This window comes from Sitophilus oryzae, unplaced genomic scaffold (assembly GCF_002938485.1).
Source record: "Sitophilus oryzae breed Bouriz unplaced genomic scaffold, Soryzae_2.0 scaffold_1576_pilon_pilon, whole genome shotgun sequence".
Lineage (NCBI taxonomy): Eukaryota > Metazoa > Arthropoda > Insecta > Coleoptera > Curculionidae > Sitophilus > Sitophilus oryzae.
In genome coordinates, this window is record NW_022146254.1 from 16,843,323 (window position 1) to 16,856,734 (window position 13,412).

The window sequence follows — 13,412 nt, forward strand, 5'->3', positions numbered from 1 at the left end:
CTTTTCATTTTTCAACTCTATAAGCAGGGGCGGGAAAGTGAAATAGCAAAAGCGGTTCCACAGTTTCCATGGAAATTTCAAATAAAATAGTTCCAGCCTCAGGCGCTAGGTGATAGTGCAATTAATTTTAGGTTAAGAAGTTGCTATTCGTTATTACCAGATGGCGTTAAATCAGAATTTTTTTGTAGTTTCCATAGTTTCCAACGGCCATTGTCATACTATTGTCAAATTCTCAAAAAATATTGTCGTTGTCATAGCGCCAATCATAATATTATCAAAACGTTTTTCAAACTATAATTTGTTATGTGTATTTTTATTAGATAATTCCTTTTGTTTGTGGCCCTAAAAATATAATGTAAGTTTTTTATTTTTGCCATCATTTAAGTACCTATTTATATTTACTCCATTTACAAAACTTTGAGCGTATTACGTTGGTCTTGTTTTATTATAATAAACGATATTTAAATATTTGACTTATAAATAAAAACTTTAATAATAAATAATATTTCACATGTTTGGCGTTACTTTTATTTAATAATTGTATAAATTATGCTGTTAAAGCTTATTTTTTACACATTATAATGATACTTGTTATTAGTATTGCTGAATTTGTGTAAAAAATAAGATTTAATAATCAAATTTAATTATTTTACAGTAAAAGTCAATAAATACGCTCATTTAAAAAGCCCGCGCTTCGATACATTTAAAACAAGCCTTACTCAATAGATGGCGCCACTTCTGTAGGACCATTTTTCATTATGGCAGAGTCCATTCTTTTTCTAGCTAGGTATATTCTTTGTCTATAAGTAATCTCAAAACAATTTCCGATGCAGAGGATCAACTTTGAGTGACAAGCGTGGCGACAGCGCTGCCAGATTGTGATGGATTTATGAGACAAATCTTAGTGTAAATTGAAAAACAGTATATTTATTTTATCAATTTGCCGTGCTAAAAAATGAGCCATTGGCCATGTCATGACGTTGATATCTAAAAATTGCCAAAAATTGAGATACGCCTTTCAGTCATAAATCCGATGATATTATAGGAGGGTTAAAATTAGCGATGGGAACTATCGAATAAATTAGACTATCGAATGGTTACTGAATGAATGATTTCAACTATCGAATGGTTTTATTCGAATAATATCATTCATTCATTTGTATACTAAAGCATATGTGACAACCTCGCCGTGCGACTAAATGGTTATTGTTAAGCCACGACTATCGAATGTTTTTGATAAATGAAACTTAGTACCATGATTTAGTATTCGCTTGATTTTTGTGTGCGTCAGTGCACTATTAGTTCTTCCAAATTTTTATAACTTTGCCTTATAAATACTGTGCTATTTTTCCGTTTATTAAAATATTTAAAATACTAAAATAGTCGTTTTATTTAATTGATGATTGTGTGCGTGTGCAGGTGTCAAAATTTTTCCGAAAATTTGTATGATTTTCCGTAGCCCGATCTTTCAATTATTTTATTTTATATGGTATATGGTCTATTTTTTAGTGGGAAATTTTGAGAAGTAGCAATTTTTAAGAGATATGAGATGAACTTAGAATTAATTTTAAAAATACCTACATATTTGTATTTTAGATGTTTTAATAATATGAATTAGTTTAACTTAATAATCATATTTAAGTAATATGGTTAAGTAAATGGGGTTATATCAAACTCAAACTATGGGGTGAGAAAATTAAATTGAAAGTTTTACACGTGCCAATTTAAAAAAAAAGTTAACGATGTTTGTATTTTGTTTATGCTAATTCTCTTACATGTAGTTTTTTGCCAAGAAATATTTCATTTATTTTTTAAAGTAAATGCCAGTAAAAGTAAATATTATTTTTAAATAGTAAATATAAAGTTCCTAATATAAATAATTTTGATTTCTAATTTTTTATTTATATTTTCCTTCCATTACACTGCATGCTTAGAAAATTAATAAATGTTTATATTTCATGATTTTAAAGTTTGTTGTTAATATAACAAATTAGTTCTGTAATTATTATTATTTAATAAACCAACGTTGCCAAAAAATTTAAAGACTATATTATTTTTAAATAGGATCCAATATAAATAATTTTGACATCTAATTTGTTGTTTATATTTTGCTACTACGTAAAAAATGTTTATATTAAATTATTTTAAATTTTGTTGTTAATAGGTATAACAAATTATTACTGTTATTATTATTTTTATTAAACCAGTCTTTGCTTAAAAACATTAAAAATAATTTTCCTACATCCAAAATAACAAGTATCATTGCAGTGTAACAACAGAATATTAATAAAAAAAAATGCAAAATATATAGACATACTATCCCTAACTAAGTAAAGCTAAACAAAAATAATGTGTCCTTATCTTTATATGACTCCGCAAAAAATCTACCGGCTTCTTTTATAGCATTGCCACCGACCGCTGTCGGGTTTCTCGGAAAGAAACATACGTCGCCGGGCGACAACTAAAATCCAGTTAATATTTTATTATAATCGATCCTGACGAATAAATGAATTTCATAAATGAATGAATTTTATAAACGAATGGTTCTTGCTGCCGAATTACTAGAATACAATATTTCAAGGCAGATGACGCATCTATTCGATAATTTTTATTCGAATAGTTTTCAACGAATTTTTCTTAGTAGCTATCGAATTATTCGAATGAATTGCAACTATCGCATGTTTCGATAGTATTCATTCGATAGTTCCCACTACTAGTTAAAATGGATACTTGTTTAGTTTTGAGAACCTATTTTACAAACTAATGTTTTAGAATGTAGACTGTTTGGGGGGGGGGGATTTGACCAGTTAATGACATTAATTGATATTTAATAATTAAAATATCAAGAGACAATTTTTAATCGGCATTAAATGATCTACATATCTGTGCTAAGAAGAGAAAATAAGTCAGTGACTCTGAGCTTTTTTAGAAAAATACTCCAGTGATAACCCATATGCACGTCCCTGGTGGATCTGTTGACACTGTTTTAGCATTCAAATATGTATTATTATTATTTATAGTAACTTTAACTCTCAAAATTTTATTCGAATTGTTAAAAGCACTAGGAAGAAAATTATAATAAAATGAAAAAAAAAAAGAATTTAATCCCCTGTAGCTACGAAACAAAAGCAAAATCGGACCTATGTTGATATGAAAAATAAATCTTATTTTTACAGGGAGAATCTCTCTATGAAAGATGGCACATGTATACACCCTGTATAAGCTACTTTAGGGTATTTATCAAAAATACTGGCTTTTTTCCGCGACTTCGTCCGCGTTACACCTCGTATCATCTTTATACGTTATTATGTATTTAAAAAAATCGGAAAATTTAAAAAACGTTTTTTATTTTTTTATTCCCTGTGTAAATAAATATATACAGGGTGGGCCACTGAAAACTTACAATGGCTATAATTTCTAAACCAAAAAAGATATAAAAAAAATAAAAAATACCGTTTCTATAATATCGAGGGGGAATACATATGACGTATTTTTTGAAACACCCCGACCTACCCCTAAGGCGGTACCACTACTCACTTGAAAATCTTAAATGGCAACACCCCACGTGTGGCGCCTTTTTGGAAAGCCCATGAAAAATGCTAAACGATGATCGTAAAGTTTTTAGGGTGAAATTGAAAAACTACCCCTTACACGAAAAATTAGGTGGACATTAATGAGAAAAGTGATTTTTTCAGAATAAGTTACAAATTGGGATCCAGCTAAATGAGCTCTTAAATTACCAGAAACACATCAGAATATGTCACAACCACACCTATAGGTTTGGAATCAGTACTAAATTTTATACCTAGTAAGTGATGCGTCAACTAACAAGTATAGTATAAAAAAGAATTATTAATATAGAGTGTATTACTATACAATTTTCTTCTGCTTATTTATAAAATGACTTTTCTTTCAAATGTGAGAAATACCAGTAAAATAAAACATAATTTTTGGTTTGGTTTGGTGTTTGATATTCTAACTACATCTATTACAAACCTTAAGTGCTTTTAGTGAGTAACTGTATTTTTGATTATTCTTTGTGTATCCTGTAAAGTAAAAAAATAAATATTTCAAGAAATATAAAAACAATGCAATAGATATCAAACAGATTCATAAAAACTGCTTACAATTATTGTACATATTATATATTTCAAGTGTTATTTGATCTTTGGTCCCATTACCAACATTACCTTATTTAGGTCTTCTCTACTAATACAACTTTTAAACCTGTTTTAAACCTTCTTTATATTTTAAAACTGATTTACAACAATCTGTAATGCCCAAGTGCTGTTTCCTGAAAAAGTTTTAATCTATTTATTATCATAATAAACATATTACAAACCTGTAAATTACTGATATGAGGAAACTTCTCAAAATAATTAGAGACCTTTTTACAAACATCTGGACTAATTTATTTTCACGAATTTGTGGACGAGTCAACGCTTTCTAATACGTTTTTAAGCGTTTTACACATTTTTAATATATTCCAGCCTATTCCTTCAGTTCCTGATCGATGAAAATATTATTTATAACTATATAATTAGTACTGCAGACTGCAGGTTAAATAAAAGAACAAAATCAAGTAGAATTTGTGAATAAAAACTCAAAAAATAATGAAAATATTTAGAAAAAGGAACCGTAAACGTCAATGTCAGCCAAGTGTCAGAGTTCAATTGGATCTACCACAGATTATCAATTTGAACGATTTGAAGTATAGTCGATTCCGGTCTAGAGATTTTCGTTTTTTAAGCCTCCCATACTGAAGTCCGCCATATTGGAAAGTTTTAAATGAATACAAATATACCTTCTGAGATACAGCCGAGAACTATTCTTAGTGGAACATCCTGTACAGGTTATTCCAAAAATTCCTTAAACCAAGGTTGTATTATACTACTTATTATACTACTATTGTATTATACTACTATCCAATGATTCATATGAATAAATATGTTTTATACTACTCACGGCAGCAGAAAATGGGGTCAGGGTCACCTGTATTACTCGATACACAGGATGAGTCTTAAATAACTGCAAATATTTTTAGGGGTGGTATCTTTCGACCGCAGGAACACGAGTCTGTTAGTTTTTTTTCAGAATAAGTTACAAATTGGGATCCAGCTAAATGAGCTCTTTTTCAAACTACCCCGACCCACCCCTAGGTGCCACCCCCTCACTTCTAACCTCAAGATAGCGATACCCCACTTGTGACACATCTTTGTAAAGCGTATAAAAAATGCTGAACGACTGTCATAAAAAAGAACGAAAAAAATAGAGACTAAAAATAAAACAAAAATGTCAAAACGTGTCAAAATCAATAGAATGAATTATTTTTGTATCCCATGAACCATTGCGAGAAAAAAAAGCTGGTACAAAGAAATTTATTATAACTCTTAATGAAGACCTCATACATTTTCAGCAAGATGGAGTCCCTTCGCATTATTCTATTGTCACAAGGCGGTGGTTGGATAAATATTATCCAAGGCAATGGATTGGCAGAAGGGGTCTAATCGAGTGGGCGCCAAGGTCACCTGATCTCACTCCTTTAGACTTTTCCTTGTGGGGTTACACTAAATCCATAGTGTACAAGACAAAACCAGGTTCGTTGCAAGAATTGCGGCAGAAGAGAACTGAAGCATGTCGAAATATTCCGAGAGATATTCAAAATCGTTTGTATTTTTGTATGGAACAAAACGGCTGTCATTTTGAGCAATTATTAAAATAAATTATCATTTTAAATTTCTTTCAAATTGTCACATCTACATTTCTTGTCACTAACCAGTAATTAAGTTGAAGTCTGTATGACCATCGTTTACCAATTTCAATTAGCTTTCCAAAGAAGTGTCACAAGTGGGGTATCGCTATCTTGAGATTAGAAGTTAGGGGGTGCCACCTAGGGGTGGGTTGGGGTGGTTTGAAAAATACTTTATTTGCGTCATTTAGCTGGGTTCCAATTTGTAACTTATGCTGAAAAAATCACCTTTTTCATTAATGTCCACCTAATTGTTCGTGTAAGGGTGGTTTTTCAATTTCACCCTAAAAACTTTATGATCATCATTTAGCATTTTTCATGAGCTTTCCAAAAAGACGCCACAAGTGGGGTGTTGCCATTTAAGATTTTCAAGTGAGTAGGGGTGCCTCCTAAGGGGTAGGTCGGGGTGGTTCAAAAAATACGTCATATGTATTATTCCCCCTCGATATTATAGAAACGGTATTTTTTATTTTTTTGATATCTTTTTTGGTTTAAAAATTAAAGCCATTGTAAGTTTTCAGTGGGCCACCCTGTATATACCTTTCATTTAAAAAAAGAATAATTAAAATTGGTGAAAAAAAAATCCTAAAAAACCCTTTTAGGAAAGCCTTAGCTTATCCTTTCAAAAAAGCTTTTACTATATACAGGGTGAGTCTTAAATAAGGGAAAATATTTTCAGGGTTGATAAATCTCTATAAAAGAAACAAATTTTCTCTTTACCGTTTTTCAAATAAATCCAAAATAACCGAGTTTGAAAATTTCAAAAAAAAATATTTTTGCTTTAAACTTTCAGAACTGGATCTTTTCTGGGTTTTCTTTTTTGTAAATTTATCTAGTTCTGATGTTGCTAGTACTAATGAAAAACATCACTTAATTAATTAACTAATGTTTTTTAACTAAAACCTAATAAAAATTACAAATTTTTTTCAAAAATTCTTAATTTGGGGTCGAAATATACTACCCCTAAAAATATTTGCACTTACTTAAGACTCACCTTGTATATATGGATTTCTCTAATTTTCTAGTATCTCATTAAAGTAAAAATGTAACATTTATTTTTATTACCAAGTGCTAGATGTTTGGAATAAGTCTCTACGTAGTCCCGTAATTTCAAAGAAGTATAAAAATTTACACTAAAATTAAATTTATTATGATAAACACGGAAGTTGCAAAAAATAGACACTACTAAATATGAAAACGTCCTCCTTACCCATGGGAAAAGCCTCGGGAAATAAATATCCCATTAAGCCAGAGAATGCCTGGAATATGAAGTATTCCTCCTCTAAATGAAGATCCTTGATTTTTAATTCGTCTCCCGTGGGAATATCCAGGAATTTTAAGCCCGAGTCTGCCGTCGACTTGGATGATGTCATGCTGGCGTTGTACTGTGATTTGGACTTGTCATTTAGGGAGTTGACTGGAGTTGGGGTGCTGGATACTGGTCTGAAAAGAAAATATAATATTTTAGAGTTTATTTGAAGTTAAGATTTTTTATAAATGACAGCACAGTAAAACAAAGAAACAAATAATAATATACAAAACATTTTAACCTAGTATCAATCCTTTTACTTTAAGATACTTAAAGCGGACTTCCACCAAACGGATTCAAACTACACTCAGTTGCAAAAAAAACGCAACGGAGAAATTTTTGGTTAAATTTAATTATTATATTTTTGTTAATTTTAGCCCTATGTTCGTGAATTTTTTAGCAAACTGTATATAATTAATTCAACTTTAATTTGTAAACTCGTTTTTTTGGATACTTTAGTCTTTCGCATATTATACAGGGTTAATGGAGGGGCTGTTTATTTTACCTTAAGTTTAAAACACCCGGTGCAATAATTTCGTTTGGAAATTTTCCTAAAATATAATTTTACCATCAGAACCATGACTCCTGAGCATTTTGTTTCTTGATTCATGTTAATACATACTTTGGTTAATTTTTAAGAGCGAAATGAACTGATCACGATCAATTTGCAATTTTTTCAATTTTCATTACTTTTTGATGTAATTTTTAATTATCACAAGATGGTTTTGGTAACTATAGTCATAACGTCACATTACGCTGCATAGGATACTCTATACTTAATTAAAAAAAAAAGTTAAAGACTAACGATACAGTCCTGGTTTTAATAAACATTAATAACGATAACAGAACTAACGATACCTATATTAAAGAAAACATCTGTAATACTCAAGTATACAAACAGAAAAAAAAAATTGGAACAAATACCCTAATATTTTGTATTGACTCCCTTATGGCCGACGAATATGGCCGACCTAGTTACGAAAATTGGTAATTTTTTTTTAATGAAAAATAAGTTGGCGTTAGCGAATTCAGAAACTGATTTACTCTTTGGTCAACAATAACATTTTTTAGGATTGTCAAGTTGACATTAAAGTTAGGTTATTAGGAGGTTGTCATAAATAAAAACATAGATTATTGAAATTTATTAATAAGAATAAAGGTATTTTACCGCAGATCCGAAGAGATTTTACTTAAAGGTATTTTATAAACTTTCTCAGTGAGAATATTAACTCCCCTGTTTCTAATATTCCAGTTAAAGTATAACTAAAGTAAGAACTATAGGAACTGAATTTTTGTTTTCATTTTTTGACAATATCTGAGAGTTCCTAGAATTATCAAGATTGTTGAATAATTATAGTTGTTTAATAAGTGAAATTAATAGAAGACTTGGAAATAGGATAATGCGTTTCATGTTATAGTTGAGAGATCACCCCATTTCGCTTAATTTGTTTTTATTTCAGTACAGTTAATCACAAATTGAATTGATGTGTGCAAAAACAGCTATATATTTTCAAACATCTTATTTAAATAGTTCCTTTTATATACTGTTAAACTGTATCAACTACAAAGTCTTTAGCAAAAAGTTATAAGGTAATAAATTTTGTAGATATAATTTATGAAAATTTATATATAAAGATTAGAACACAATCCTCTGAGGGAAAAAGAAATACTCAAAAACTCATTAAATATACTTTATTAAAAATAACAACATACAAAAACATCCATGCAAACTGTAATAATCAGAACATTATCTTCATTATACCTTTACCTATCCACATTATACCTTTACTTATCCACATTATACCTTTATTAAATTTGTGTTCACACTCCTGTCAGGAAAGCCAGAAATGTTTGTTTAAATATTAACTTATTTTAAAATACCAGAAACACATCAGAATATGTCACAACCACAACTATAGGTTTGGAATCAGTACTAAATTTTATACCTAGTAAGTGATGCGTCAACTAACAAGTATAGTATAAAAAAGAATTATTAATATAGAGTGTATTACTACACAATTTTCTTCTGCTTATTTATAAAATGACTTTCCTTTCAAACGTGAGAAATACCAGTAAAATAAAACATAATTTTTGGTTTGGTTTGGTGTTTGATATTCTAACTACATCTATTACAAACCTTAAGTGCTTTTAGTGAGTAACTGTATTTTTGATTATTCTTTGTGTATCCTGTAAAGTAAAAAAATAAATATTTCAAGAAATATAAAAACAATGCAATAGATATCAAACAGATTCATAAAAACTGCTTACAATTATTGTACATATTATATATTTCAAGTGTTATTTGATCTTTGGTCCCATTACCAACATTACCTTATTTAGGTCTTCTCTACTAATGCAACTTTTAAACCTGTTTTAAACCTTCTTTATATTTTAAAACTGATTTACAACAATCTGTAATGCCCGCGCTGTTTCCTGAAAAAGTTTTAATCTATTTATTATCATAATAAACATATTACAAACCTGTAAATTACTGATATGAGGAAACTTCTCAAAATAATTAGAGACCTTTTTACAAACATCTGGACTAATATATTTTCACGAATTTGTGGACGAGTCAACGCTTTCTAATACGTTTTTAAGCGTTTTACACATTTTTAACATCTTCCAGCCTATTCCTTCAGTTCTTGATCGATGAAAATATTATTTATAACTATATAATTAGTACTGCAGACTGCAGGTTAAATAAAAGAACAAAATCAAGTAGAATTTGTGAATAAAAACTCAAAAAATAATGAAAATATTTAGAAAAAAGAACCGTAAACGTCAATGTCAGCCAAGTGTCAGAGTTCAATTGGATCTACCACAGATTATCAATTTGAACGATTTGAAGTATAGTCGATTCCGGTCTAGAGATTTTCGTTTTTTAAGCCTCCCATACTGAAGTCCGCCATATTGGGAAGTTTTAAATGAATACAAGTATACCTTCTGAGATACAGCCGAGAACTATTCTTATTGGAACATCCTGTACAGGTTATTCCAAAAATTCCTTAAACCAAGGTTGTATTATACTACTTCAATGATTCATATGAATAAATATGTTTTATAGTACTCACGGCAGCAGAAAATGGGGTCAGGGTCACCTGTATTACTCGATACACAGGATGAGTCTTAAATAACTGCAAATATTTTTAGGGGTGGTATCTTTCGACCGCAGGAACACGAGTCTGTTAGTTTTATTTCGACAAAAAAGATGTTGAAAATCGTACCTTTTCTTTTAAATTTCCTGTATATTTTAGAAAACTTTTTAGAACTGCCTGTTCACCGTAAATTTTCCCACGGTATAATTTCTTAATCAGAATCTCTAATATTAACCATGGTTACGGCTAGTTACGGCACAAAAAGGAGAAGCAAATACAGAATTTTTTTTTAAATAAATCTTGAAAAACAGTAAAAAGAAATAACGCTTCTTTCATCGAGATCTACCAGCCCTAAAAATATTTGAACTTATTTAAGACTCACCCTGTACTAATATTTACAACTATAAATAAATATATAATATAATTATTTGCATTGCATCATTTATGAATACATATTATACTGAGTGGCCCATCAAAAACGTTCCGCAAGGCATAACGGCCAGGGAATTTATTTTTTCAAAAAATCCAAAAACACGTCAATTTTGTTTGTGAGGGGGACAACTTTTGCCCCAAAAATAATTGCAAAATATTTAACCCTCTAAGAGGGGGTGTCATCCCCCAACTTTTTTCAAATGGAAAGAGGGGTCAAGTGGCACCGCAGTGAAAAGTGCTTTTTATTCTCTATATTTCCCCGCTTCGTTTTTGAAAATCTGTCGAGTCATTGAGAATATATGAAGGATTGAAATTTGAACAGTTTATTTAAGCATTTATCAGAGCAAATGATAATTAAGGATAAATTCGACCAATTTGCTGTTTTTTCTTATTATTTCTAAATGTTTACGCATTTTTTCACTTGCCACAACGTTGAACGATCAGGTGCGGTAGTTGCTAGATAACTGTTCTGTGATTTGTACGTTGAAGTTCTTCTCAATATCGTTAAACTGACCTACAATAGAATTTCCAAAAATACCAGCCCACACGTTCAATTTCTGAGGGTTTTGTGTGTGCACCTTGTGAAAAACTCTGGGGGTTGTCCTCAGCCCAGTACCGACAGTTGTGCCGATTAACTACACCGTTGAAAAAGAAAGTACACTCATCCGAAAAACCCACATTAAATTGGAAATTATTATCATTCGCCACTCGTTCACTCAGAGTTTCACAAAATTGCAAGCAACGATCAAAATCGTCTTCGTTGAGTTCTTGTACCAACTGAATTTTGTACGGGTGGAACTTGGTGTTTTTTTAATATTCTTTGGAAACTTACAGTACAATTCCCGCCGGTCTCATTGGCTAATTTTTTTGTACTCAGAATACTGTCCATGGCAACTTGGCCCAATACGAATACCTCCATAGCTTCATTTACTACAGGATTTTCCCTCTGTCTCTTTTTATTCATAACGGAAGTTTCGTGAAATTTTGCTACTAACTGGCGAACAATTTTGCCATAAAGATGTTTGTCAGGATGGGGTTCATTGAATATCTGCGCAACCTGATTGTAAACATCTAGAAATCATAAGAAAAAACAGCAAATTTACTCTGATAAATGTTTAAATAAACATTTCAAATTTCAATCCTTCATATTTTCCCAACGACTTGACCGATCTTCAAAAACGAAGCCGGAATGTATAGAGAATAGAAAGCCCTTTTCATTGCGATACCCCTTGAGCCCCCTACCCATTTGAAAAAAGTTGGGGGATGACACCACTGCTTAGAGGGTTGAAGATTTTACAATAATTTTTGGGGCAAAAGTTGTCCCCCTCACAAACAAAATTGACGTGTTTTTGAATTTTCTGAAAAAAAAATTACCCTGGCCGTTATGCCTTGCGGAACGTTTTCGATGGGCCACCCTGTATATCAATAATACCTACATTCTGGAACATATGTATATAAATTAAATAAATTAAGAATGTTTAAATATTATTACATTATAAATCTTGTTGTATTACTACTGTCAGATCTACAAGTCGCGGACCTGAACAATTATTATAATTTAAATAAATGAAAGAGTGTAGTTAAAGTAGAATTTATATCTAATTTAAAAAAAGTTGAAGTTCTTAGGCAGTGTAGAATGTTAAAAAACACTGGTGTGTCAATCTCACAAGATCTTACTGTGATACAAAGAGAAGAAAACAAGATATTAAGAAGACATTTAAAAAAGGCGAACAAGAGAGAACCCTATCAACAAATCCTACATTAAGGGGAATAAACTGTACATTGAAAATAGATCGTATACTGTTGAGGACTTGAGACAAAATTCAGAGGAATTAGAAATAATAACTAACAATAGTGCACCCTCAACTCCAGCTCCTATAAGTGAAAGAAAACTACTAGAGAAAGAATTATTAGGAGAAGAATACAAGGACGATAGGATCCAACAGCATAGTGAGGCACTCTCCAAGAAAACCAGCAACGAAAACAATAGTGTACCTATAAACAAATCTAAGACTACTCAAAAAGTTCCTGATCAGATAACAGCAAGACGTTTGAGATTAGGATCTTAGTCGGGTATTTATAAGTTTTATTGGTTTGTAACTGGATTTGTATGACGAAATGATAATATATATTTTTTTGGTATGTTGAACACATAATATGCTTTAAAAATAATTGATAAGTAACAAGACGCATTTATCTCATTTATTATTAAGTATACATATCTTTATCAAATGGATGCGTACTTAAAAGATTTTGTAATATCGGAAAAAGAATGTATTGTAATCAGTGACAGTGCCGAGTATTTCTATAATGTACAAGCCTTAAGTGTATTTTTTTTTCTTAATTTTTTTATGTTTTTTTTTCTCTTATTCTAACACTTGTACTATAGAAAATTTTTATTTATATTTTATGTAGATTTGGTATAATATTAAGTTGATTATTTTGTGTTGAAATATTATATATTTATTCTCAAATCAATCTCAAATTGTCATGTGATTTTGGTTGTATGCAATGCAATCGTTTTTTTTTTATTATTTTAACTTGTAAATTTATATGTAGTTTTTAATTTGACTTATTAACTAGTATTATATTTTTTATTTATAATTCAAGCCCATATATTTATTTAATTCAAACATTTAACTATTTCAAACAAAGCTACTTTGATAGACACCCCGTACAAGTTTTCGGACTTCTGGGGTCTTTCAATTTATTTCTTGAGTTGGAAATTGATTATTTTGTATTGATTTTAAATATAAATATTCTATATGATGAATATATTTGTTATTTTTTAAATGATGTAAATTAAAAAAAAAATGTAAAAACA

The 13,412-nt window shown here is 30.2% G+C and overlaps 1 protein-coding gene across 1 annotated transcript in view; it reads right to left on the reverse strand.

The window, feature by feature from the left end:
• Positions 1–13,412, reverse strand: part of LOC115879168 (prominin-2) — a 176,362-nt gene that overhangs the window by 130,701 nt on the left and 32,249 nt on the right. Inside the window, exon 2 of the mRNA XM_030895857.1 lies at positions 6,960–7,192. Within this exon, the coding sequence (XP_030751717.1) occupies positions 6,960–7,192 (233 nt within the window). The remainder of the gene's footprint in view (positions 1–6,959; positions 7,193–13,412) is intronic.